The sequence below is a fragment of the Cetorhinus maximus genome, chromosome 6 (assembly GCF_964194155.1).
Source record: "Cetorhinus maximus chromosome 6, sCetMax3.hap1.1, whole genome shotgun sequence".
Taxonomy (NCBI): domain Eukaryota; kingdom Metazoa; phylum Chordata; class Chondrichthyes; order Lamniformes; family Cetorhinidae; genus Cetorhinus; species Cetorhinus maximus.
Window position 1 is genome coordinate 34,498,168 of NC_135884.1, and position 25,997 is coordinate 34,524,164.

The 25,997-nt window shown below is 41.1% G+C and overlaps 1 protein-coding gene across 34 annotated transcripts in view; it reads left to right on the forward strand.

The window, feature by feature from the left end:
- slmapa (sarcolemma associated protein a) overlaps positions 1–25,997 on the forward strand; it is a 235,928-nt gene that overhangs the window by 129,277 nt on the left and 80,654 nt on the right. For 13 of the 34 annotated variants that reach the window (XM_078543552.1, XM_078543560.1, XM_078543556.1 and 10 more), the window contains 2 exons: positions 9,229–9,285; positions 16,355–16,429. The exons of 16 other annotated variants lie outside the window; for them this stretch is intronic. In XM_078543552.1, the coding sequence (XP_078399678.1) occupies positions 9,229–9,285; positions 16,355–16,429 (132 nt within the window). The remainder of the gene's footprint in view (positions 1–9,228; positions 9,286–16,354; positions 16,430–25,997) is intronic. 5 more of the 34 variants (XM_078543561.1, XM_078543566.1, XM_078543572.1 and 2 more) reach the window with 2 other exon arrangements.

Here is a 25,997-nt window from a genome sequence, read left to right on the forward strand (position 1 = left end):
TCCTTTTTTCCTGTCATTCAGCCAACTTCATATCCTTACTGACACTTTCCCTTTTATCCCATGGGTTTCAACTTTGCTGACAAATCTATTATGTGACTCGGTTTGAAAATCCACATATTGCCTTACCCTCATTAACCATCTTTGTAACCTCTTCAAAAAACTAAATCAAGTTAGTTAAACATGATTTGCCTTTAATAAAGCGGTACTGACTTTTCTTCATTAACAGTCACTTGGACAATTGTATATTAATTTTGCCCCAGATTATTGTTTCCAAAAGTTTTCTGACCACCAAGGTTAAACTGACTGGCCGTTGTTGCTCAGCTTATCTTACAATGAGCTAACATTTGCAATTCTCCTGCCTTCTGGCATCACTCCCATATCCGAGGAGGATTGGAAGATTATGGGCAGTACCTCTGTAATTTCTACCTTTACTTCCCTCAGTATCCAGGGGTGCATCTCATCTGGTCCTCGTGACTTATCAACTTTAAACACTGCCAGTCTTTTTAATACCTCCTGTTTATCAATTTTTATCCCATCCAGTATCTTAGCTACCATCTCTTTGACTGTGACTTTGCATCTGTGTTTACTAAGGAAGATGCTACCGATGTACTCATTTATTACCTTAACCATGCCCTCTGCCTCCGCATGTTGATTCCTTTTTTGGTCCCTAATCCACTTTACCCCTCCTCTTACTACACTTATATTATTTATATGTCTGTAATTCCCTTTTACATTAGCTGACAGTCACTTCTCATACTCTCTCTTTGTCTCTCTTGTTTCCTTTTTCACTTCCCCTCGGAGCTTCCTACATTCAGCCTGGTTCTCAACCTAACACTCTACCATACTCTACCTTTTTCTGCTTCTCGTTACCTTTATCTCTTTCATCATCCCGGGAGCTGGTTGCCCTACCTTTTCCCCTCGCAGGAATGTATTTCAAATGTAAGTGAACCATGGCCTCTTGAAAGGCAGTCCATTGTTCCATTATAGCTTGGCTTGCCTTAGTCTCTTCTAAATTCCAATTTACCTGGGACAGATCTTTTCTGACCCCACTGAAATTTGGCCCTCCTCCAACTAAATATTTTTGCTCTAGATTGCTCATTGTTCTTTTCCATGACTAACTTAAGTCTTATCAAACTATGATCACTATTCCCTAAATGCTCCCCTACTGACATTTGACCAGCTCATTCCCCAGGACCAGATCCAGCAATGCCTCCTTTCTCATCTGACCAGAATATACTGATAAAATTCTCCTGAACACGGTTCACAAACTCTTCCCCTCCCAGCCCTTTATGCTATTACTATCCCAGCCTATATTAATTAAAATGCCCCATTATCATCAGTCTATGGTTTTTGTGTCTTTCTGCAGTTAGCCTGAAAATTTGCTGCTCTTATATATTTCCCACTTGTTAGTGACCTATAGAATGTACCCGGTAGTGTAATGAGAGGTCTGTTGCTTCCTAACTTAACCAAATCGATTCTGTCCTTGACCCCTTCGGGAGTAGCATCACTCTCCTTAATTATTATTATCACTCCACTTTTTTTTCTTTCCCTATCTCTCCCGAACACTTTGCATCCAGGGATATTTAGTATCATGAACCCTTCATGAACCACCTTTTATTTATGTCCTCTGCCCCCAGAAGAAGATTCCCTCTTTTGTCCCTAACTGGCTCCAACAATCCTTGAACTTTCCACTTACTTTTTATATGTTTAAAAAAGATTTTTAGGTTTCCTTTTAATTTAACCAATTAATCTTTTCTCATACTCTGTTCTTGCCCTTTATAACCTTTTTCAATTTCCCCCAACTCTATTCAGCTTGGTTTTTAATTGTATTTTGTACTTGACATTTGCCATGAACCTCTTCTCTCTGTCTTATTTTAGTATTCATTGCCTTTATCTTTAAGGGAGCTCTAGCTTTAGATACCTCTCCCCCTTATGGGAATATACTTGGTTGTGCCCAAATCATCTCTGCCTGAAGGCCTGTCATTGGTCATTTCCTGTTTTCCTGGCCAATCATTTTTACAGTCCACCTATGCTAGACCCCTTCACATATGACAGGAATAGGCTCTTTTCCAGTCGGGTATATTCACCTTTGTTTTTTCATTGCCCCTTTCCATAACTACTTTAAATAAAATTATATTATGATCACTGTTACCCAAATGTTCTCCCAGTGAAACACACTCCACCTGCCCTACTTCATTCCCCATAATTAAATCCAGCATTACTTTATTTCTCCTTGGACTAGAAATATATTGATTTAAGAAAGTTCTCCTTGGAGAGGATATTTCCTCCTATCCAGGAACTACCACATAGGCCAGTTGAAGAGGTGAAACTACAATCCCCGATCATACAACGACCACAGATACTCGAGCTTCTTTTACCAGTTTTATTCAAGCGTATGCAAGGGAGCCGCAATCATTCCTGAGAAGGAAGACCCAGCAGCTCCCTGATTGATTACATTTCACTACTTTTGTACTTTTTCTTATCACAATACATTTGAGTACATTAGAATATATCCGATCCTTAACCAACACACAGGTACTATGTTAAAACTATTCTATTGAGTACATAAACATGTGATTCTGCTAACCAATTATTCTAAAGGGTGTATACATAATTATATTATCCAATCAAAATTAAAACACGTACACAAAGACCTTGATTCTCATAACTCAGAACTGTTCGTGTTTCATCAAAGCCCTCTCTTGTCTTTGTATGTCCTCCCATATCTAAGCTAAACCATCTGCCCTGTCCCTATCTGAGAGAGGAGTATACCTAGTCTAACTTTATTATGTTTTATCTCCAGTCTAGCTCTCAAGGCTTCAAAGCACCATTGCACCACTTGAATGGTTCTGCCTGCGCTTGGACATTAGCTCATCTCTTGAAACTGTGTAAATCACACAAAACTCAAAGCTCCTTTGTGTGCAATGTCCATCTGCTTACCCTCAGCTGTCAATAGGGTTAGCATCCATGGCTGCTTGGAGATTTTAAGTGTTCTTCAGTAATTCTCAGTGTTCTCTTTTAGCATTTTTAATTTTCCCCTAACACTCCTGTACACATTTTAAAATTATTTACCCTCATTGCCCTTTATTCTTTTATTTTTCCACTGTAGGCTAATTGAAGCACCCTCCTATTATTGCTCTGTCACTTGTACATTTCTCCAAAATTTGCCCTCAAGCTTGCTCCTCTAACTTCTCGTTATTTTGGTCTGTTTAATATATGCTGGGGCAAAGTAGGAGCAGCTCTATTCTATTGCATATTTCTAATCTAGAAATGCTTTGTGTTGATCTTATGTGCCTGGAATGGTTTAATTCTGCCAAACTAACCTTGTTTGCCCAAATCATCAGAGTATTTGATATTTTATTGTTGTTTTAATAATGTTGTCTCTGGAAGCCTGGTCCTCCACTGAGCATTTCTTAGCATTTCTGGGTTACTTAGAACTTGCTAGGCCATAGTGTTTTTAAAGAAAGCTTTTATGAACTAAAATTTTAAGCACGCTCTAATTGAAGGAACATTGCCACCAAAGGCAACCAGTTAGTTAATATTTTGGCCTTGACTATAAAAGGAGTGGGATTACTTTGCACTGCCAGTTTGTTGTGTATACATGGAACTTTAAGCACTTAAATAGACAAATGTTATCTTTGCGTAGAAAGTATCTCATTGAGGTTTACAGCAGTTTATTTCTCACGAACCAACTGAATGCATGGCAATAACATTTTAAACTTCTTGTGAATTAAATTATTCAAAAGCCTAAAATCTACATCGGTCTGTAATATGTTGAAGGTGACCATTAAACAAGAAATTATTGAAGCTTGTAGGGCAATGTAATAATCATGAGGGACTTTAATCTTCATATAGACTAAGACAATTGGCAAGAGAGGTCCATTAGATGAGTTTGTAGAATGTTTCTGTGACAGTTCCTTGAAGCAGAACATTGTGGAACCGACGAGGGTAAAGCTATCTTAGCTATCTTATATGGCATTGTGTAATGATGGCGGGTTAATCAGTAATATCATAGTAAAGGATCCACTGGGAACTATTGATCATAATACCATTGAATTCCATGTTAAGTTTGAAAGTGACATACTCCAATCACAAACAAGAATCTTAAATTTAAACAAAGCCTATTACGTACGTATGAAGGGAGAACTAGCCAAGGTTAATTGGGTAAATAGACTAAAAAGAATGGAAGTAAATGAACAGTAGGAAACATTTAAAGAAATAATTCAAAAAATACATTCCATTGAGAAGCAAAAACTCAGCAGGAAAGCCCCATCCGTGGCTCAACTCAGGAAGTTAAGGATAGTGTTAGATTGAAAGAAGAGGCTTGAAAAGTGTTGCAAAAACAGTAGCAAGTCTAAAGATTGGGAGTGTTTTAGAAACCAGCAAAAGGCCTCCAAAAAGTTGACGAAGAGGGAAAAAAATCGAATGAGAGTAAACTAGCCAGAAATATAAAAACAGATTGTAAGAGCTTTTATAAAAATATAAAAAGGAAAAGAGTAGCTAAAGTAAACATTGGTCCCTTACAAACAGAGACAGGAGAAATTATCATGGAGATTGAGGAAATGGCAGAGGCATTGAACAAATATTTTGTGTCCATCTTCACAGTAGAAGGCACAAGTTTCATACCAGAAATAGATGGTAATCTAGGAGCTAAAAAGAGTGAGGAAATTATGGAAATGTATATCACCAGAGAAAAAATATTTGAGAAACTTAAGGGACTAAAATCCAAAAAAATCCCTGGGACCTGCCATCCTGGGGTACTAAAAGAGATTAGCTGCAGAGAAAGTGGATGCGCTTGCTATGATTTTCCAAAATTCCTTAATTCAGGAAAAGTCCCATCAAAAGTTGGAAGTTGGCAAGTGTTACACTGCTTTTCAAGAAAGGAGGGAGAGAGCAATCGGGGAACTGCAGACCAGTTAACCTAACATCAGTTTTTGAGAAAATGCCAGCCTTAAAAATGCACTTAGAAAAGCATAATATGATTAGAACAAGTCAACTTGGCTTTATGAAAGGGATGAATTTGTTAGAGTTTTTTAAGGATGTAACTAGTGGGGTAGATTAAAGGGGAACTGGTAGATGTAGTACAGCTGGATTTCCAGAATGCATTTGATAAGGTGCCACATTTATGGTTCATAAGCAAGATAAGGGCTCATGGAGTTGGGAGGTAATATATTAACATGGATAGAGGATTGGTTAACAGATAAAAAGCAGAGAGTGGGCATAAATGGGGCTTTTTCAGTTTGGCAGGCAGTGAATGGTGGAGTGTTGCAAGGATCAGTGCTGGGCCTCAGCTATTTACAATATATCTTAATGACTTAGATGAAGAGGCAGAGAGTAACGTATCCAAGCTTGCTGATGATATCAAGCTAGGTGGAACGGTAAACTGCATGGTGGACACAGAGAGGCTGAAAAAAGATATAGGCAGTTTAAGTGAGGTGCCAACAAGATGACAGATGGAGTATAATATAGGGAAGTGTCAAGTTATTCACTTTGGTTGTAAGAATAGAAAAGCATCATATTTTTTAAAAAGGTGTGAAAATTGTAAGTGTTGAAGTTCAAAAAGCTTTGGGCATGCTTGTACAAGCAATGTAGAAAGTTAGCATGCAGATGCTGCAGGCAGTTAGGAAGGCAAATGTTGGCCTATATTGCAAGGGGATTGGAGTGCAGGAATAAAGAAGTCTTGCTGCAATTGTACAGGGCTTTAGTGAGATCACATTTGGAGTACCGTGTGCAGTTTTGGTCCCCACATTTAAGAAAGGATATACTTGCATTGGAGGAGGTACAGCAGAGGTTCACTAAATTGGCCCCTGGGATGAAAGAGTTGTCTTACAATGAGAGGTTGAGTAAATTGTGCTTATATTCCCTGGAGTTTAGAAGAATGAGAGGGGATCTCATTTAAACCTACAAAATTCTGAAGGGCTTGATAGGGTAGACTCTGAGAGATGGTTTTGCCTGGTTGTGGAATCTAAACCATGAGTGCACAGTCTCAGGATAAGGAGCTAATCGTTTAGGACCGACATGAGGAGAAATTACTTCAATCAAAGGGTGGTGAATCTTTGGAATTATCTAGCCCAGAGGGTCATGGACGCTCCATTGTTGAATACATTTAAGGCTGGGACAGACAGACTTTTTGGTATCTCAGGGAATCAAGGGATATATGAAGTAGGCAGGAAAGTGAAGTTGAAACCGAAGATCAGCCATGATCGTATTGAATGGCGGAGGAGGCTCAACGGGCCATATGGTCTACTTCGGCTCCTATTTCTCGTATTCTTGTGACTGACCATAGATTGATTTCCTCGGTTCACGTTCTGGCTGGGTGTTGCTTAAATGCTTTTTTACCTAAACAAAAAAATGTTTTAAATTGATAGTGCTTTTGGCTCTTACAGGAAGTTTATTTGGCTGAACTGTGGAAAGTTTCCACAAAAGGAAAAGAGTGACCCTCTGACTTGCTTGGAGTTTGGTGCTTATTTACTCCATTGATTGGCTGAACCACATTAGGAGTCATGCCAATCTCCTTGATACACAATTTAAATGAATCTTTAAAAGTTTTATCTGTTGATGAACAGAAAGATTGGAAATTTATAGCCAGGTATCCACAGAATAAACTTGTCATGTTCTTTAGGTTGCACTTTAATTCAAAGGCCTTTGTGTTGCATTTCTGCAATACATCCACAGTATTACAGAATTTACTTATCCTGCTGGTGAATTTTATTTATTTTATTTCTATACAATTCAATACAACACAATACAAATGATCATGATCATAGCATTTACAACAGTTGCGTGGCTCAAGTACATCAGTACATATGGATTATTGTTATATATTTGTATGGGAGGGGGAGGTCATAAGCATTTGCTTGAATTTGTAGGTGAGTTGTCCACACATTCTTTCCTCTTCAGCGTAATGCCAGCAAATAGGACCTGTTGAGTGATTTGTAGAGCTTTATTTGTCTCTCAAGGGATATGTTGAAAATTGGCCCAGTTTTCTCACACCAGTTTAGTTGAAATGTACATGTTAGCGTTGAGGAAATCCAAAACATTCAGTAAGACCTGGGAGTTGTGCGTTGCTTGACTCATGGTTTTTTGGGGAGTGAGATGCTTAAGCTCCATGAAATGAGGCATTCACCAAAACTAGTCTGCCTAATGGTAGTAGTAGGTGGGCCAATAAAGCTTTTATTCTCTTTTTCTCTTCAGAGGCTTCCATAGATTCTTCTGGATACTATAAATATTGAAATGACTTTCCAGTGTCACTCAGTGTTGAAATGCATTGAAGAAAATAAAAGTAGAGACTGTACTTTGCTTGTTATCCCTAGAAAATAACTGAAGCGACTGCTAAACAGTGTATAACCTGAGCTATAACAGATATATGGGATGCAAGAGCCCTAAAAGTCAGAGATTCAAATCCTTTCTTTTCAGAAAGATATTTGTTTTTATGGTGTTTTAACTGCTGAACCAAGCTCCCCTAACACTGTGGTTTGTCATTGTTAAAAGTAATGAAATCACCTGGGGACTGAGATGAAATCCCATAAGATTCACGGAAAGATTTGAAATTTATAGCCAGAGATCTACAGAATAAATTATCATGGTCTCAATACTGCACTGTATTTCAAAGTTTTTTGTGTTCCACAAATTTACAGAATTTATCTTTGACTTTCTGTCAATGATACAAACCTATTAAACTATGACACCTACAATTTATTAGTGAAGAACCCATTAATTGGTGTTTCTGACCTCATGCATGAAACTCTGACCTGGAATGCAGGTGATCATGTTACCCCTTGCAGTATGGAGGATCAAGCCATGCCATTTTTCTTAGATAATTTTCTGTCATTATCAAATAAGGACTTCTTCATTTTTGGAACACAAAGCTAAGAGTACCAGTGGCTAGATATTAAAAAGGGCTGAATATAGAATTGTTTACTGGTTAGGATTCAATATCAGAGCACTGGCCCCTCTAGTGTACCACCATAATAGAAAATCAGTTGCAGTGAGGATGGCAACCAGTAGCTATTTACATGTCTCTTAATCTAGCAATTCTGAAAAAGTGAAAACTTGAAAGAAAGTGAATTAATTCTATCAGTACTTGTGCAACAGAAAATTAGCTATTCTGTCTTGTGAGAAATCAATAGATCAGTTCTGATAAGAGGGGAATATTTTGAGTGAGATTGAGAAACATTGATACATTATGAAATAGAGGAAATTAAATGGCTTGTAAAGCCATCACAGTTCACCATCCTGCTTTTTCCGTTAATTTTCTCTTCTCCCTGCTCCCTTGAAAGACAATTTCAAAGCCTGACCCTGTCCTCATTGACAATATCCATTATTGACATTCACATCCAACAACTTCCACGTTTAATTTCTGTCTTTTTTCTAAGTTAACTAATCTCAGCCATTGTAACAGTTCTGATGCTGCAAGTTGCCTCTGGCCCCTGGGTTGGGGAGGGGAAGACTTGGTCCAGGGTCCCATTTCTGAAAATGGCCATAACCAGTTGGGATACTAGAGATCTAGAACAGATGCTGATGTCTTTTTAAAGAGATTAATATCTTATGAATTCCCTCATTTGGATTCTATTTGTTTCTATTTCAGAGGAAAAAAGAAAGAATTGAAGTCCTTTAATAACAACCATGTATTACGATTTTTATTTACTATTGTATGAAATGTGCTTGTGAAAAAATGCATGATAATTCTTCCTTGTCTCCTATTTATTAGTATGTCACTGAACTGTTATAAGATTGAAATTAAGTAAAAATATCCCAGTGACCATTATTTGCAGATGTGAACACATGCCTACTGCAACAATATCTGAGACAAAAATGGAAGTAGAGTGGATAATTAATATTAGTTGGGGCCCAGGTTACTGAAAATGGGTTTTCTTTTGTGCATTATTAGTTTTAAATGATGGAATTTTTGACACAATTTTAACCTGGCTTTTAATTATTCAGCCACATTTGAAATGCAAGGAAGGAAAGTGTTAATATATGTCTGCTAACGTACTTCAATTCTTTCCTGTTTTTGTGCAAACCAGCATTGAAAACAAGTGAACTATGTGAGAACCATGTTTGAACTGTTATCATTTCAAAAGGCACTGAAAATATCACACCTTAGACCTGTCCTGGTTACTGGCTAAGCAATTTTTCTTTAAAAAAAAGGATCTGATATAATCATGGTGAAATATTTCACTAAAAATATTTTGAATTAATATTACAAAACATTTTTTTGAATTGCAGACAAGTTTAAAGCCCCAGTGGACTCAACTCAGAACAGTAGGATTTCAAATGTGGAAGGTAAAAGGCATATTTATCAATAATGGGAAATAATTCTATAGCATAATCAAACAGAAGCAGATAGTCAGTTGAGGCCCAGTTTCACCTAGAATTATCGCAGGTTTTGGAGATTGTTGGGTTGGCCTGGCATCAGCCAACACGTCAGCAGTGTGCAGGTGATACTTGATAGCACTATTGCTGATTCCTACCATCACTCTGCTAATGATTGGAAGGAAGCTTACAAAGCAGGAGTACATGGCTGGGTCACAGTTATCCTGTTTTTCTGGGTGACCATACGCATTAACAAGTAGACGGCATTGCCATAGCTGCACTGAAACAACTTAGCTAGGGGAGTGGCAAGCTCTGCTGAGTTGTTGCCACGGCCTATACCTTTACTGTGCTTGTTGCACTGATCTCTTTCCCATGTCACTCGAAATGAACCAAATAAGCTGGACACAGGTATCTGTGGCAGTTAGGATCTTGGGAGAAAGGCAAACAGGATCATACATTCACTTCTGGCTGAAGATGCTTGCATACGTGGCAATCCAAGAATGCAGGCCAGGAAGAAGTGTTGACACTGTGCATTGTATGTGGGGTGTGTTGGCACTGCGTATTGTCTGAACTGTGGGGATTGTTGGCACTATGCATTGCACGAACACTGAGAGGTTATGTCTGCAGTGCCAGCATAAATCTGTGTTGTCAAGCAGAACATTGCCTTCCTCCAGCCTCCCTGCCATGACTGGATCAAATTACAATTCCAGTTAGAATGCTGGGTGACTGGTGTCCAGATACACCTACCACTCCCTGCATTGCCTGTACTCTAGGTGACATAGTGTTGCCCATAGAAGCAACCAAAAAAATCTTAAATTGTTTGCATCCCTGAATTTGGTTATCTTTTTTTTATTCATTCACGGGATGTGGGCTTCGCTGGCTGGGCCAGCATTTATTGCCCATTCCTAGTTGCCCTTGAGAAGGTGGTGGTGAGCTGCCTCCTTGAACCACTGCAGCCCATGTGGTGTAGGTACACCCACAGTGCTGTTGGGAAGGAAGTTCCAGGATTTTGACCCAGTGACATTGAAGGAACAACGATATATTTCCAAGTCAGGATGGTGAGTGAAATGGAGGGGGACTTCCAGGTGGTGGTGTTCCCATCGATCTGCTCCCCTTGTTTTCTAGGTGGTAGTGGTCGTGGGTTTGGAAGGTGCTGTCGAAAGAGCCTTGGTGAATTCCTGCAGTGCATCTTGTAGAAGTTATGCATTGCTGCTACTGTGCGCCAGTGGTGGGGGGAGTGAATGTTTGTGGATGTGGTGACAATCAAGCAGACTGCTTTGCCCTGGACGGTGTCCAGCTTCTTCAGTGTTGTGGGAGCTGCACTCATCCAGGCAAGTGGGGGGTATTCCATCACACTCCTGACTTGTGCCTTGTAGATGGTGGACAGGCTTTGGGGAGTCAGGAGGTGAGTTACTCATCGCACGATTCCTAACCCCTGACCTGCTGTTGTAGCCGCAGTATTTATATGGCTAGTCCAGTTCAGTTTCTGGCCAATAGTAGCCCCCCAGGATGTTGATAGTGGGGGATTCAGTGATGGTAATGCCACTGAACATCAAGGGGCAATGGTTGGATTCTCTCTCGTTGGAGATAGTCATTGCCTGACACTTATATGGCGCAAATGTTACTTGCCACTTGTCAGCGCAAGCTGGATATTGTCCAGGTCTTGCTGCATTTGGACATGGACTGCTTCAGTATCTGAGGAGTTGCGAATGGTGCTGAACATTGTGCAATCATCAGCGAACATCCCCACTTCCGATTTCATCCATACAATAAGATCATGATTGATTTTCTACCTCAACTCCACTTACCTGTCCTATCCCCATACCCCTTGATTCCCTTTATTGTCCAAAACTGTAATAGGATTACATAGAATATACAGCATAGAAACAGGCCATTCAGCCTAACAAGGCCATGCCTGCATTTATGCTCTACGCAAGCCTCCTCCTGTCTTTCCTCATCTAACTTTAAGATAACCTCTCATAACCTTCTCCCTCACATGCTTATCTATTTGATTGAGTTACTCCCTGTGGTAGTGAGGGAATTCAGAAGAAACTTTGTCTATTTGTTTTCATTGTTGGCCTCCAGTTTTGTTTTTTCGCACAAGTGGAAACTTTCTCTTATCCACTCTTAACAAAACATTTCATAATTTGAAAGACCTCTTTAGATCCTCTTCAGATCACCCCTTAACCTCTTTTTAAGAGAAATGAGACCCAACCTGTTCATCCTCTCCTAATAGTTATACCCCTGCATTTCTATTATCATGCGTTTAATTTTTCTTTCCACCCTCTGCCTTTACATCTTTCTTATAATATAGCGACCAGAATTGTGCACAGTACTCCAGGTGTGATCTGACCAAAGTTCGATACAACTTTAGCTTAACTTCTCTACTTTTCAATTCTATCCCTCTCGAACTAATGCTTGGTTTGCTTTATTGATAACCTGTGTTGCTACTTTTAGTGATTTGTACATCTTCCAAGATCTCTTTGCTGCTCTACCCCATTTAGATTCCTACTCTAAATAATGTGTAACCTCCTTATTTTTTTCTGTTGCAATTCATTTGACAATTTTAAGCTCATTTTTCAAGTTTGGTAATAACTCCTTGTAATAAGTTGCAGTTCGCCTCACTGTTGACTATGCCCCCACCTCCCCTCTGCAATTAGGTATCATCTGCAAATTAAAAATTGTTTTTGATTCCAAAGAATAAATGATTAATACAAATTATGACCAACAGTGGTCCCAGCACTGATCCTTGTGTAACACGACTTCTCAACTTTCTGCCACTCTGAATAACTACCCTTTGCACCTTTTTCTGACTTGAAGCCAGCTATCAATCCATTCTACTGCTTGTCCCCTGACTCCATAGTCCAATATGTGAAACCTTATCGAAGGCCTTTTGAAAATCTAGATAAATTACATCTTCTGCATCACCCTTGCCTACACTATCTGTTACCTCTTCAAAAAATGTATCCAGGTTGGTCAAACCAAGGCTTGCCCCATTGAAAACCATGCTATTCATTATTGTATTTTTGATTTCTATTGGCCCCAGGCTTGAATATACTCAGCAACTGAAATCCATAGCCCTCTGTGGTAGAGAATTCCAAAGATTCACAACCCTCTGAGTGAAGGAATTTTCCCAGACCTCTGTCCTAAATGGTCAGCCCCTTATCTTGAAACTGTGACCCGCTATGTTTAGAATCTCCAGCCAGGGGAAACAACCTCTCAACATTTACCCTGTCAAGCACTAAGAATTTTATATATTTTAATGAGACCACCTAGCATTCTTCTAAACTCCAGAGAATAAAGCCCGATTCTAATCAATCTCTCCTCAGAGAACACGGTAGTTGACACGGTAGTTAGGAAGGTAAATGCAATGTTGGCATTTATTTCGAGAGGACTAGAATATAAAAGCAGGGATGTGCTGCTGAGGCTTTATAAGGCTCTGGTCAGACCACATTTAGAATATTGTGAGCAATTTTGGGCCCTGTATCTCAGAAAGGATGTGCTGGCCCTGGAGAGGGTCCAGAGGAGGTTCACGAGAATGATCCCAGGAACGAAAGTCTTAACATATGAGGAATGTTTGAGGACTCTGGGTCTATACTCGATGGAGTTTAGAAGGATGAGAGGGGATCTGATTGAAACTTACAGAATACTGAAAGGCCTGGATAGAGTGGACGTGGGGAAGATGTTTCCATTAGTAGGAGAGACTAGGACCCGAGGGCACAGAGTAAAGGGAAGACCTTTTAGAACAGAGATGAGGAGAAACCTCTTTAGCCAGAGAGTGATGAATCTATAGAATTCATTGTCACAGAAGGCTGTGGAGGCCAGGTCATTGAATGTATTTAAGACGGAGATAGATAGGTTCTTGATTGGTATGGGGATCAAAGGTTGCAGGGAGAAGGCGGGAAAATGGGGTTGAGAAACTTATCAGCCATGATTGAATGGCGGAGCAGACTCGATGGGCCGAATGGCCTAATTTCTGCTCCTATGTCTTATGATCTTATGACACACCTCTCATCCCAAAAATCAAACGCATGAATCTTTGTTGCACCACCTCTGAGGCAAGTATATCCTTCCTTGGGTAAAGGGATCAAAACTCAAGTATTGATCTCATCAAGACCCTATATAATTGCAGCAAGACTTCCGTACTCTTGTACTGCAACTACCTAATTGCTTGCTGTACTTATATATTAACTTTCTGTGATTCATGGACCCCTAATCCCTTTGAATATCAACATTTTTTTTTGAGGAAGTAACAAGGAGGATTGATGAGGGTAGTGCAGTTGACGTGATCTACATGGATTTTAGCAAGGCTTTTGACAAGGTCCCACATGGCAGACTGGTTAAAAAATATGGGAATGTAGCAAGCTGAATACAAAATTGGCTCAGTGGCAGGAAACAAAGGGTAGTTGTTGTTGGGAGGTTTTGCGACTTGAAGACTTTTTCCAATGGGGTTCCGCAGGGCTCCATACTAGGCCCCCTGCTTTTTGTGGTATATATTAATGATTTGGACATAAACATAGGGGAAATGATCGAGAAGTTTGCAGGCGACACAAGAATTGGCCGTGTGGTTGATAGTGGGGAGGATAGCTGTAGACTGCAGGAAGACATCAATGGACTCGTCAGGTGGGCAGAAAAGTGGCAAATTGAATTCAACCCAGAGAAGTGTGAGGTGATGCATTTGGGGAGGTTAAACAAGGCAAAGGAATACACAATAAATGGAAAGATACTGAGAGGTGTAGAGGAAGTGAGAGACCTTGGAGTGAATGTCCATGGATCCCTGAAGGTAGTAGGACAGATCGATAAGGTGGTTAAGAAGGAAATGAAATCCTTTCATTTAATGGCTGAGGCTTAAGAGCAGAGAGGCTATGCTGTAACTATGTAAAACATTAGTTAGGCCACAGCTTGAGCACTGCGTGCATTTATGGTTAGCTCATTACAGAAAGGATGTAATTGCACTAGAGAGGGTACAGAGGAGATTTACAAGGATGTTGCCAGGACTGGAAAATTGCAGCTTTGAGGAAAGATTGGATAGGCTGGGGTTGTTCTCCTTGGAACAAAGGAGGCTGAGGAAAGATTTCATTGAGATGTACAAAATTGTGAGGGGCCTGGATAGAGTGGATGGGAAGGGCCTATTCACTTTAGCAGAGAGGTCAGTGACTAGGGGGCATAGATTTAAAGTGATTGGTAGAAGGATTGGAGGGGAGATGAGGAAAACTTTTTTCACCCAGAGGGTTGCAGTCTGGAACTCACTGCCTGAAAGGGTAGTAGAGACAGAAACCCTCAGCTCATTTAAAAGGTGTCTGTATATGCTCCTGAAGTGCTGTAGCCTGTCGGGCTACAGACAAATGCTGGAAAGTAAGCTTAGGCTGAAGGCTCATTTTCGGCCGGTGCTGTCACGATGGTCCAAACAGCCTCTTTCTGTGCTGTAAACTTTCTATGATTCTATGATGTATTAGTTTCTCCTTTTTAGTATATGTGCTGAAATTTAAAATAAGAACATGGGGAGAATTTTCTCCCCATTGGGTGGGCAGGTCGGGAGCAGGCGCAGGCGGGCGTGGAAAGAAGTTAATAGATCAGGAAAGAATGCTCATTGGTGAGAGACAATAGATGATCCTTCACACTGTGGTGCTAGGGTAGAAGAACTCAAAGGTCTGTGGGATTTATTTTGTGTGCTGCTATCTTGTTTACATACCTCAGAACACAACATCCCATTTGCACACACAATGCATGTGTAAAAAGTACTGCAGGGTGTGCATACTATTATTTGAATCCAGCCATCATAGTGCCTCTGTAAGAACCATACCAGCCAGTGAAGCCAAAACTACTTACTGGTTTTGCAAACCAGCTGACATGCAGTCTGTTGTAGGCCCATAAATGTAATCAATTCTGATAGCAAACTGGTCTATGTGCCCCTCCTTCTTAAAGCACCTGTGAAACCACCTGTTTTGGTGATTATCATGGGTTGTAGAGGTAGCATTACCAGCTTGTCCATTCTATGTTTCTTGTTGCATAATTATTGCAAGTATCTGTATTTGACAAATGGCTATTGGCAAATGTAGAATTGTTTGGCTTTTTAAAAATAGATAATTTGTCTTTGTTTGCCAGGAAACCTCGTTTTACTTTTCATCTCAGTAGAAGGGGTCATTTTACTGCAGTTACCCAAGCAACTGAGAATATTTGGTTCTTGGCTCCATATGTGGATAAGCTGTAAAACTAGAAGCAAACACATCATCTTTTTTTACGTAGCCATATTTGGTGCCATTTCTTCTACAGCAAAGTGTAAAAGAAAACTCCAAAGGCATCTTAAGGAACTGTTTAAAAAACACTATTTAGAATCTGGAGTGTGGTTGGGTTGTCACAAGTACATTTAGCCTTCTATTCTTAAATAGGCATCAATTCACAGCTGTTCAGCATTGTAATATTACACTGCCTATGAAATTCTCCACATGGAACATCACTTCCAGTTTTAAATGAGGGAAGAAACTTTCAGCTGAGTCATTGATTTATGTTGTGTTTTTTTAATTAAAATATATTTTCATAAAATTTAGAAAATGCATTTTAGTAAATTTGAGTGAAATTAAAGTTTTGGATCAAAGCCAAAGTAAAAAAATTCCACCTGGAACAACTGTATAAACTGTACGCACACTGCTCCATAACTTAGACTAGTGTCTTTGGCATGCAATCACAAGATAGAAATACACATCACTATTAAACTGAGTACCCCTATCCAAATCTTAGCATTTTACATGAAAAATAAACTATAGTATTTTAGAACTGATCAGCTTTTCAGTTTACAGTGACTTTCAATTTTCCTCCACGACTGGATTCCTGAAAAATCTCTAAATCCTACTGAGGTGGAAAAGAATTCAGCTGGTGTTATTAGCTGATCGATTTTGTTTGAGAGAACCTCATTCTTTTATCTCTCCCCACCCCACCAAACAAATTTCAGAAGTGCCAGTTGCAATAAATTGGACTTATTTGTCATAAAACTTTCCATTTAACAGATTGTTGTATTTTTCTGCACTTTGTAAAATTCTAGATATGTTTGAATCTCACCTAGAAAATAATCAAACTGCAGAAGAGGACTTAAAGAACGATTCAGAAAGATTTAAAGGTATGTTGTGGAAGTGGGGAGGGGGGAGAAGCAGAATTGCTATTGCCAAATTCCTTGCTTTAGTTCTTGACCAAAAAAGGAATGCTCAAGAAACAGAAAAGCTCAATATATTGTGGGCTGATTTTAATCACAATTTAATCAACTGTTTAGGAGAAAAACATTTCCTGAATAACTTTTGCTATTTTAAAAGCATGTTGAAACAAAAACAAATGGCAGTGAAAATAAGCCTTAAAAAGGCAAGATCTGATGTGCATGTTGATGAGGAAGTTTACAAAAATAATTCCACACTGCTATATATACCGTAAAACTAAATGCTTTTATATGTTCAATATTTCATGTGTTTCATGAGAATGCAGGAAACATTACTATTTTTGTAACTATATCGACCATTCATAAAATATAGAGGATGTATTTATAAATGACACTAGCAATATTTAATGTATACTCAACTGAGATTAAAGGAAATATGTAATACAGTTTGTTACTTCAGAATTTGAATGGCTTATGGCTGATCATTAAATATTAACAGTGAATTTCCAGTGGTAATTTTAGTGTTAAATGCCTTGTGCCATTTACACAAATTATTTGGTGGGCCAATGAAATCAAAAATGATTGTGCTATTTGTAGTGGTAATCGCTTTACAGATATTAATTATTGACCTGTTTCAGAAGCACCAATTCTTGCAGTTTTTATTTGCAGCTTTCAGAAAGTTCAGGTTCGGTACAGTATAGCTTTGCCTCTCCTCTGCAGGAAAGTGACTCATGACAGAAGCAACTCCCTAGATGGTAGCATTCATGTATCAAGTGATCATTCTTTGTTTGCAGGTCCAGGCTGGGCTATTCAATTTCAAGAAGTTGCCAAACCTGCTTCTATCTTCAGCTGACATTCGCACATTTAATCATAGAATTGTTACAACACAGAAGGCTATTTGGCCCACTGTGTCCATGCCAGCTCTCTACGGGAGCAGCTCCCCTAGACCCACTCCTCAGGTTTTTCCCTGCAGCCCTACAATTTTTTTCTCTTCAAATAATTATCCAATTCTCTTTTGAAAGCTTCCGTTGAATCTGCTTCCACAACACTCTGAAGCGGTGCGTTCCAGATCCAATGCACTCACTGCATAAAAAGGATTTTCCTCATGTTGCCATTGCTTTTTTTTCCAATCACCTTAAGTCGATTTCCACTGGTTCTCGATCCTTCCGCCATCAGGAACAGTTTCCCCCTATCTACTCTGACCAGACTCCTCTATCAAATCTTCTTTTCTCCAAGGAGAACAGCCCCAGCTTCACCAATCTATCCATAAAATTGAATTTCCTGATTCCTGGAACTATTGCCATGAATCTTTTTTGTGCCCTCTTGAATGCCTTCAAGTCGTTCCTAAAGTGTAGAGCCCAGAATTAGACACAATGCTCCAATTGAGGCCAGACCAGTGTTTTCATAGTCATAGAAAGTTTACGGCACAGAAAGAGGCCACTTGGCCCATCATGTCTATGCTGGCCGATTCCCATTTTCCAGCATTTGTTCCGTAGCCCTGCAGGTTATGGCACTTGATGTGCAGATCCAGGCACCTTTTAAATGAGTTGAGGGTTTCTGCCCCGACAATCCTTTCAGGCAGTGAGCCCCAGACCCTGCAAACCTCTGGGGAGTTAAACCTAAATCTATGTTCCCTAGTAAATAGGCTCTTCCCACCCACTCTATGCAGGCCCCTCACAATTTTGCACATCTCGATCAAATCTCCCCTCAGCCTCCTCTGTTCCAAGGAGGGGAATCACAAGTTCCTCATAGCTGCAATTTTCCAGTCCTGGCAACAACCTTGTAAATCTCCTTTGTACCATCTCTAATACAATTACATTCTTTCTGTAATGAAGTGACCAGAACTCTGCACACAGACCACAACTTGAGTACTAATATTTTATATGGTCCAGTATAACCTCCCTGCCCTTCTATTCTATGCCTTGGCTAATAAATGGAAGGATTCCATATGCCTTCTCAACCACTTTATCAACCTTCAGGGACCTGTGGACATTCACTCCAAGGTCCCTCACTTCCTCTACACCTCTCAGTATCCTCCCATTTATTGTGTATTCCTTTGCCTTGTTTAAACTCCCCAAATGCATCACCTCACACTTCTCTGGGTCGAATTCCGTTTGCCACTTTTTTGCCCACCTGATCAGTCTGTTGATTTCTTCCTGCAGTCTACAGCTATCCTCCTCTTTATCTACCACATGGCCAATTCTTGTGTCATCTGCAAACTTCTTGATCATTCCCCCTTCATTTTCACCCAAATCTTTAATATACACCACAAAAAGCAGGGGACCTAGTACTGAGCCCTGCAGAACCTTACTAGAAATAGTCACAAAAACACCCAACAACAATTATCCTTTAAGATAAAAGCAAAAAACTGCAGATGCTGGAAATCCAAAACAAAAACAAAAATACCTGGAAAACCTCAGCAGGTCTGGCAGCATCTGCGGAGAGGAGCACAGTTAACGTTTTGAGTCCGAATGACCCTTCAACAGAACTAAGTAAAAATAGAAAAGAGGTGAAATATAAGCTGGTTTAAAGGCGGTGGGTGTGGTGGCGGGGGTGGGGGTGGGGGTAGTGCTGGATAGAGGGCCAGTGATAGGTGGAGATAACCGAAAGATGTAAAAAGAGATGTTCTCACACTGAACAATTTCTCCTTAAACTCCTCTCACTTCCTCCAAATAAAAGGTATGGCTATGGGTAACGCATGGGCCCCAGCCATGCCTGTCTCTTTATGGGTTTGTGGAACATTCCTTGTTCCAGTCCTACTCCGGCCCCCTCCCACAACTCTTTCTCCGGTACATCGATGATTACTTCAGTGCTGCTTCATGCTCTCGTCTGGACCTGGAAAAATTTATTAATTTTGCTTCCAATTTCCACCCCTCCATCATTTTCACATGGTCCATCTCTGACACTTCCATTCCTTGACCTCTCTGTCTCAATTTCTGGTGATAGACTGTCCACCAATATCCATTACAAGCCTACCGACTCCCACAGCAACCTCGACTACAGCTCCTCACACCCCGCTTCCTGTAAGGACTCCATCCCATTCTCTCAGTTCCTTTGCCTCCGTCGCATCTGTTCTGATGATGCCACTTTCAAAAACAGTTCCTCTGACATGTCCTCCCTCTTTCTTAACCGAGGTTTTCCACCCATGGTGGTTGACAGGGCCCTTAACCGTGTCCGGCCCATCTCCCGCGCATCCGCCCTCACACCTTCTCCCTCCCAGAAACATGATAGGGTCCCCCTTGTCCTCACTTATCACCCCACCAGCCTCCGCATTCAAAGGATCATCCTCCGCCATTTCCGCCTACTCCAGCATGATGCCACCGCCAAACACATCTTCCCTTCACCCCCCGGCGGCATTCTGCAGGGATCGTTCCCTCCGGGACACCCTGGTCCACTCCTCCATCACCCCCTACACCTCAACCCCCTCCCATGGCACCTTCCCATGCAACCGCAGAAGGTGCAACACCTGCCCCTTTACTTCCCCTCTCCTCACCGTCCAAGGGCCCAAACACTCCTTTCAAGTGAAGCAGCATTTCACTTGCACTTCCCTCAATTTAGTCTATTGCATTTGTTGCTCCCAATGCGGTTTCCTCTACATTGGAGAGACCAAACGCAGACTGGGTGACTGCTTTGCAGAACACCTTCGGTCTGTCCGCAAGCATTACCCAGACCTCCCTGTCACTTGCCATTTCAACACTGCACCCTGCTCTCATGCCCACATGTCCGTCCTTGGCTTGCTGCATTGCTCCAGTGAAGCTCAACGCAAACTGGAGGAACAGCATCTCATCTTCCGACTAGGCACTTTACAGCCTTCCGGACTGAATATTGAGTTCAACAATTTTAGATCATGAACTCTCTCCTCCATCCCCACCCCCTTTCTGATTTCCACCCCCCCCCCTTTTTTTTCCCAATAATTTATATAGATTTTTCTTTTCCCACCTACTTCCATTATTTTGAAATGTATTTCCATCCATTGTTTTATCTCTACCTTTTAGCCTTCTTTGATTCCTTCACCCCACCCCACCCCCACTAGGGCTATCTGTACCTTGTCTTGCTTTATACCCTTAATTAGCACATTCCTCAGATAATACCACCTTCAACACCTCTTTGTTCTTTTGTCTGTGACATCTTTTGGTTATCTCCACCTATCACTGGCCCTCTATCCAGCTCTACCCCCACCCCCTTAAACCAGCTTATATTTCACCTCTTTTCTATTTTTACTTAGTTCTGCTGAAGGGTCATTCGCACTCAAAATGTTAACTGTGCTCCTCTCTGCAGATGCTGCCAGACCTGCTGAGTTTTTCCAGGTATTTTTGTTTTTGTTTTTAACAATTATCCTTTGTTTCCTGCCACTGAACCAATTTTGTATCCAGCTTGCTCCATTCCCCTGGATCCCTTGGGTTTTTATTATTTTAACCAGTCTGCCATGCAGACCTTGTCAAAAACCTTGCTAAAATCAATGTAGACCACATCAACTGCACTACTGTGATCAATCCTCCTTGTTAATTCCTCAAAAGCTACAATCAATTTTATGCGGGTTTATCATAACTTCCTTACTTTTGCACTCTCTTTCCCTATTTATAAAGCCCAGGATCCTGAATGCTTTATTATCTGTTTTCTCAACCTACCCTGCCACCTTCAAGGATTTGTGCACATATACTCTCAGGTCCCTCTGCTTTTGCTCCCGCATTTGGAATCCTTTATCTTATGTTGCCTCTCCTCATTCTTCTCATCAAAATGAGTCACTTGACACTTCTCTGCATTAGATTTCATCTACCCCCATGTCCGTGCATTCCACCAGCCTGCCTCTCTTTTTGAAATTTAAACAATCTTCCTCACAGTCCACAATTGTTCCAAGTTTCTTGTCATCCGCAAATTTTAAAATTGTGCCCCGTACATCTAAATTACACCCAGTCTGGGTCATTAATATATATCAAGAAAAAGGGTCACCAATCCCTGGGGAACCCTACTATATATCTTCTTCCAGTCTGAAAAACAGCTATTCATCACCACTCTCTTCTGTCACTCAGCCAATTTTGTATCTATTACTGCCCCTTTTATTCCTCTAACTTTGCTGACAAGCCTGTTATGTGGCACTTTATCAAATGCCTTTTAGAAATCCATGTGCATCATACCAACAGCATTACCCTCATCAACCCTCTCTATGACCTCATCAAAAAACTCAAGTAAGTTAGTTAAACACAGATTGCCCTTAACAAATCCATGCTGGCTTTCCTTAATTAATCTGTATTTGTCCAAATGATAATTTGTCTCAAATTATCATTTCTAAAAGCCTCCCTACCACCGAGGTTGAACTGGCTGGCCTGTAATTGGTGGGCTTTCTAGCCTGAATTGCTTAATAGTGGTAAAGAGCAGTAATCACTGGTGATTTGCAGTTCACCTCCAAAAGCACAAGAAAGCTAAGGCCTTTGTAGCACAGAGACACATATAATCCTGCACATATTAGGGATTAAATCTGGGACCAGCAAAGTCCCTGGTATATCTTCCCATTGAACTACTGGAAGAGTCTTAAAATTTGATCAGATCATGTGGCGTATTATGGTAGCCTGTAACAGGACAGCAGCTAACTGTTGCTAAATGAAAAAGTTAATTTTGGCTTTTCATGGTCTAGTTCCCTTGGGAGTTGTTATCTGATAAGAGGCTTGGCGGGTTAGGCCTGTAAATCAATCTAATCTAACCTTATCCCCTAGGTGTTGCAGAATACATTGTTGTAATCAGTGGTACATACAATATAATACAAATGCCACTATTGTGCAGAAATTAAGCTAGTTGCACCTTGTTAGAATATTAGTTTCTGACCCCTCTGGACTCAAGTTTTGACTGTGTATATTTACATGGAACTTGTACATCCTAGCTTTCAAACAAAGTTTGTTTTTAACTATTTTGTCCTACTATTTAGAGGAGTATGGCTGGGAATATGTAACAGATTGTGGGTAAAAGAAGAACTTAAATCAGTTTAACACCTTTCGCAACTTAAGGCCATCCAAAGTGCTATATAGCCAATTACGTTTTTTTGCACTGTTACAATGCAGGAAATGTGACAGCCAATTTTGCATAAAATATGGTACCAGGAACAGAAATGGAGAGCTTGGTAGTATGGAGCTTGAGTATTGCTGAGAAAAGAGACATGCTGTTGAAGCTTTTTGTCTTGCACTCATCAAGACAGACACAAGAATGCCAAATTTCAAAAGGACCAACAATTCATACTGGTTGGCAAGTTGGCTCTAATTGGTCGAGACGTTGCCATGGTGAATGCACCAAATATCCCCCAAGCTTTTGTTTATTCCAAAGGGTGCAATGCCTGGGCATATTCCTTTTGCCTGCAGAGGATAAGTCTCTGCATATGTATCTTCTAGCAAGCTAGATTGCAAACCTGACTGATAATCCTAAATTGCTTGTTAGTGTTATTCTTGGCACACTCAGGATTGTTCAGCAAATGCTGCCAAATCGCGGAATCACATCTAATGTTAGACATCATGTTCTGAGTTTAGCAAGCGAGGGCTGGGTGAGTATGGTCAGTACTTTTGGTCAGGCGAAGTCCTGCCTTCACATTGAGGATACCCTCCATCGTGTTGTGTGGCACTACCACCGTGCTAAATGGGATAGATTTCAAACAGACCTAACAACTAAAGACTGGCCATCAACAGCAGCAGAATTGTGCACAAGCACAATCTATAACCTCATGGCCCGGCATATCCCCTGCCAACAAGTGGGAAAAACATACTTGACCTCATCCTCACCAACCTGCTTGCCGCAGATGTATCTGCCTATGACAATAATCAGTAGGATTAACCACCGCACAGTCCTTGTGGAGATGAAGTCCCATCTTCACATTGAGGATACTCTCCATCGTGTCGTGTGGCACTACCACAGTGCTAAATGGGATAGATTTCAAACAGATTTAGTGACTCAAGACTGGCACATGAGGTGCTATGGGCCAGCAGCAGCAGAATTGCACTCAGCCACAATCTATAACCTCATGGCCCAACATGTACCCACTCTACCATTACCATCAAGCCAGGGAATCAACCCTGCTTCAATGAAGAGTGCAAGAGGGCATGCCAGGAGCAGCACCAGGCCTACCTAAAAATGAGGTGTCAACCTGGTGAAGCTATTGCACAGGACTACTTCCGTGTCAAACAGCAGAAGTAGCAAATGATAGACAGAGCTAAATGATCCCACAACCAACAGATCAGATCTAAGCTCCGCAGTCATGCCACATCTACTTGTGGTGGACAATTAAACAACTCACTGGAGGAGGCAGCCCCACAAATATCCCCATCGTCGATGATGGGGGAGCACAGCACATCAGTGCAAAAGATAAGGCTGAAGCATTTGCTACAATCTGCAGCCCAAAGTGCTGAATGGATGATCCATCTTGGCTAAATCTATTGCATTCAGACATTAAGCTGAATTTGTGTTCATTACTGGCAGTAATCCAGTTGCGACATTGGAGGTTTGTTACAAGCGTTTCCTAAGCAGTAGAACTATATGCAAAATAAGAAAGTAACTGCATTTTTCATACAAGGTTTCCCAAGTAATTTTTGCCACTCTGGTTGTTCTCAAAGCTTGGGATGTGAGGGAGGGTGACAGGCAGCAGTGGCCAAGGGTGCGGATACTAGTTATGGCGGAAACAGAGCAGGTAGCATTGGATCTCTGGCTTGGTTTTATTACCTCTAACGTAGACGGTGCCCAAAATCCATAATACTTGTTTAAATTATCGTGTGACACTGGTTGTAGTACTGCACAGCCTATTTCAGGGTATATCTGAGAGGTCTCAAAAGTAAGTAAGCGGTAGCACCTACCTATTCCGAGGCCAGCTTTGGAGTGGTAAGTAAATGGATGGGCAAGATTAATTTGGAAAGGAGTGTGCCACAAGAAGTCAGTGTTATCTGATGGGAACTGCATTAACAAACAAGACTTTTAATGTAAAATAAAAACAGAAAATGCTGGAAAAACTCAGCAGGTCTGACAGCATCTGTGGAGAGAGAAACAGAGTTAACATTTCGGGCCTGTATGACCCTTCTTCAGAGCTAAAGAGAAGTAGAAATGTGATTAAATTTATACTGTTTAAGGGGGGTGGAGCAGGTGAAGCTGGATAGAAGGCCAGCGATAGGTGGGAGCTAAGGAGAGATTGACACATGTCACGGACAAAAAGGCAAAGGGAGTGCCAATGGTAGTGGTAAGGGCTAAAGAAGGTGCTGATAGTGGCATAAAGGTAAGAAAGCAGAATGTGTTAATAGCAGAACAAGGGTAAGCACTCTGAAAGAACAACTTGGAACAAGTAACAGCCTTTTTGGGGGTGGCGGGGGGCAGTGGTTGGGGAAAAAGATTAGAAAAAGGGATAAAAAGGGGGATTTAAAAAGGGGATAAAACAATGAATAAAAATTTAAATAAGTGGTTAAAAAAGTTTGTGGTCTGAAGTTGTTGAACTCAATGTTAAGTCTGGAAGGCTGTAAAGTGCCTAATCGCAAGATGAAGTGCTGTTCCTCCAGTTTGCGTTGGGCTTCACTGGAACGTTGCAGCAGGCCAAGAATGGGCATGAGAGCAGGATGGTGTGTTGAAATGGCAAGCAACAGGAATGCCTGGGTCACGCTTGCAGACAGACCGAAGGTGTTCCGCAAAGCAGTCACCCAGTCTGCGTTTGGTCTCCCCAGTGTAGAGGGGAGCAATGAATGCAGTAGACCAAATTGAAGGAGGTGCAAGTGAGGTGCTGCTTCACCTGAAGTGTTTGGGCCCTTGGACGTTGAGGAGGGAGAAGGTAAAGAGGCAGGTGTTGTACCTTCTGCGATTGTGTGGGAAGGTGCCGTGGGAAGGGGATGAGATGTTGGGACTGATGGAGGAGTGAACCAGGATGTCCCAGAGGGAATAGTCCCTATGGAATTCTGATGGAGGTGGGGTGAGTGGCAGATGTGTTTGGTGGTGGCATCATGTTGGAGTTGGTGGAAATGGCGGAGGATGATCCTTTTGAATGCAGAGGCTGGTGGGGTGAAAAGTGAGGAGAAGAGGGGCCCTTTCATGGTTCTTTGAGGGAGGGGAGGTTGTGAGAGCAGAGGTGCGGGACACAGTTGAGGGAAGTGTTGACCACTGTGGGTGGGAAACATCGATTAAGGAAGAAGGAAGACATGTTTGAACAAGACATGAAGGAAGTAATAACACCAACACAGAATTACCTGGAAAAACTCAGCAGGTCTGGCAGCATCGGTGGAGAAGAATAGAGCCGACGTTTCGAGTCCTCACGACCCTTCAACAGAACTGAGTATAGTTAGGAGAGGGGTGAAATATAAGCTAGTTTAAGATGGCGGGGGTGGGGTGGGAGAGAGAAGTTATGGGGTGGGGTGGTTGTAGGGACAAGCAAGCAGCGATAGGAGCAGATAATCAAAAGATGTCACAGACAAAAGGATCAAAGAGGTGTTGAAGGTGGTGATATTATCTAAGAAAATATGCTAATTAAGAATGGATGGCAGGACACTCAAGGTACAGCTCTAGTGGGGGTGGGGTGGAAAGACTAACAAAG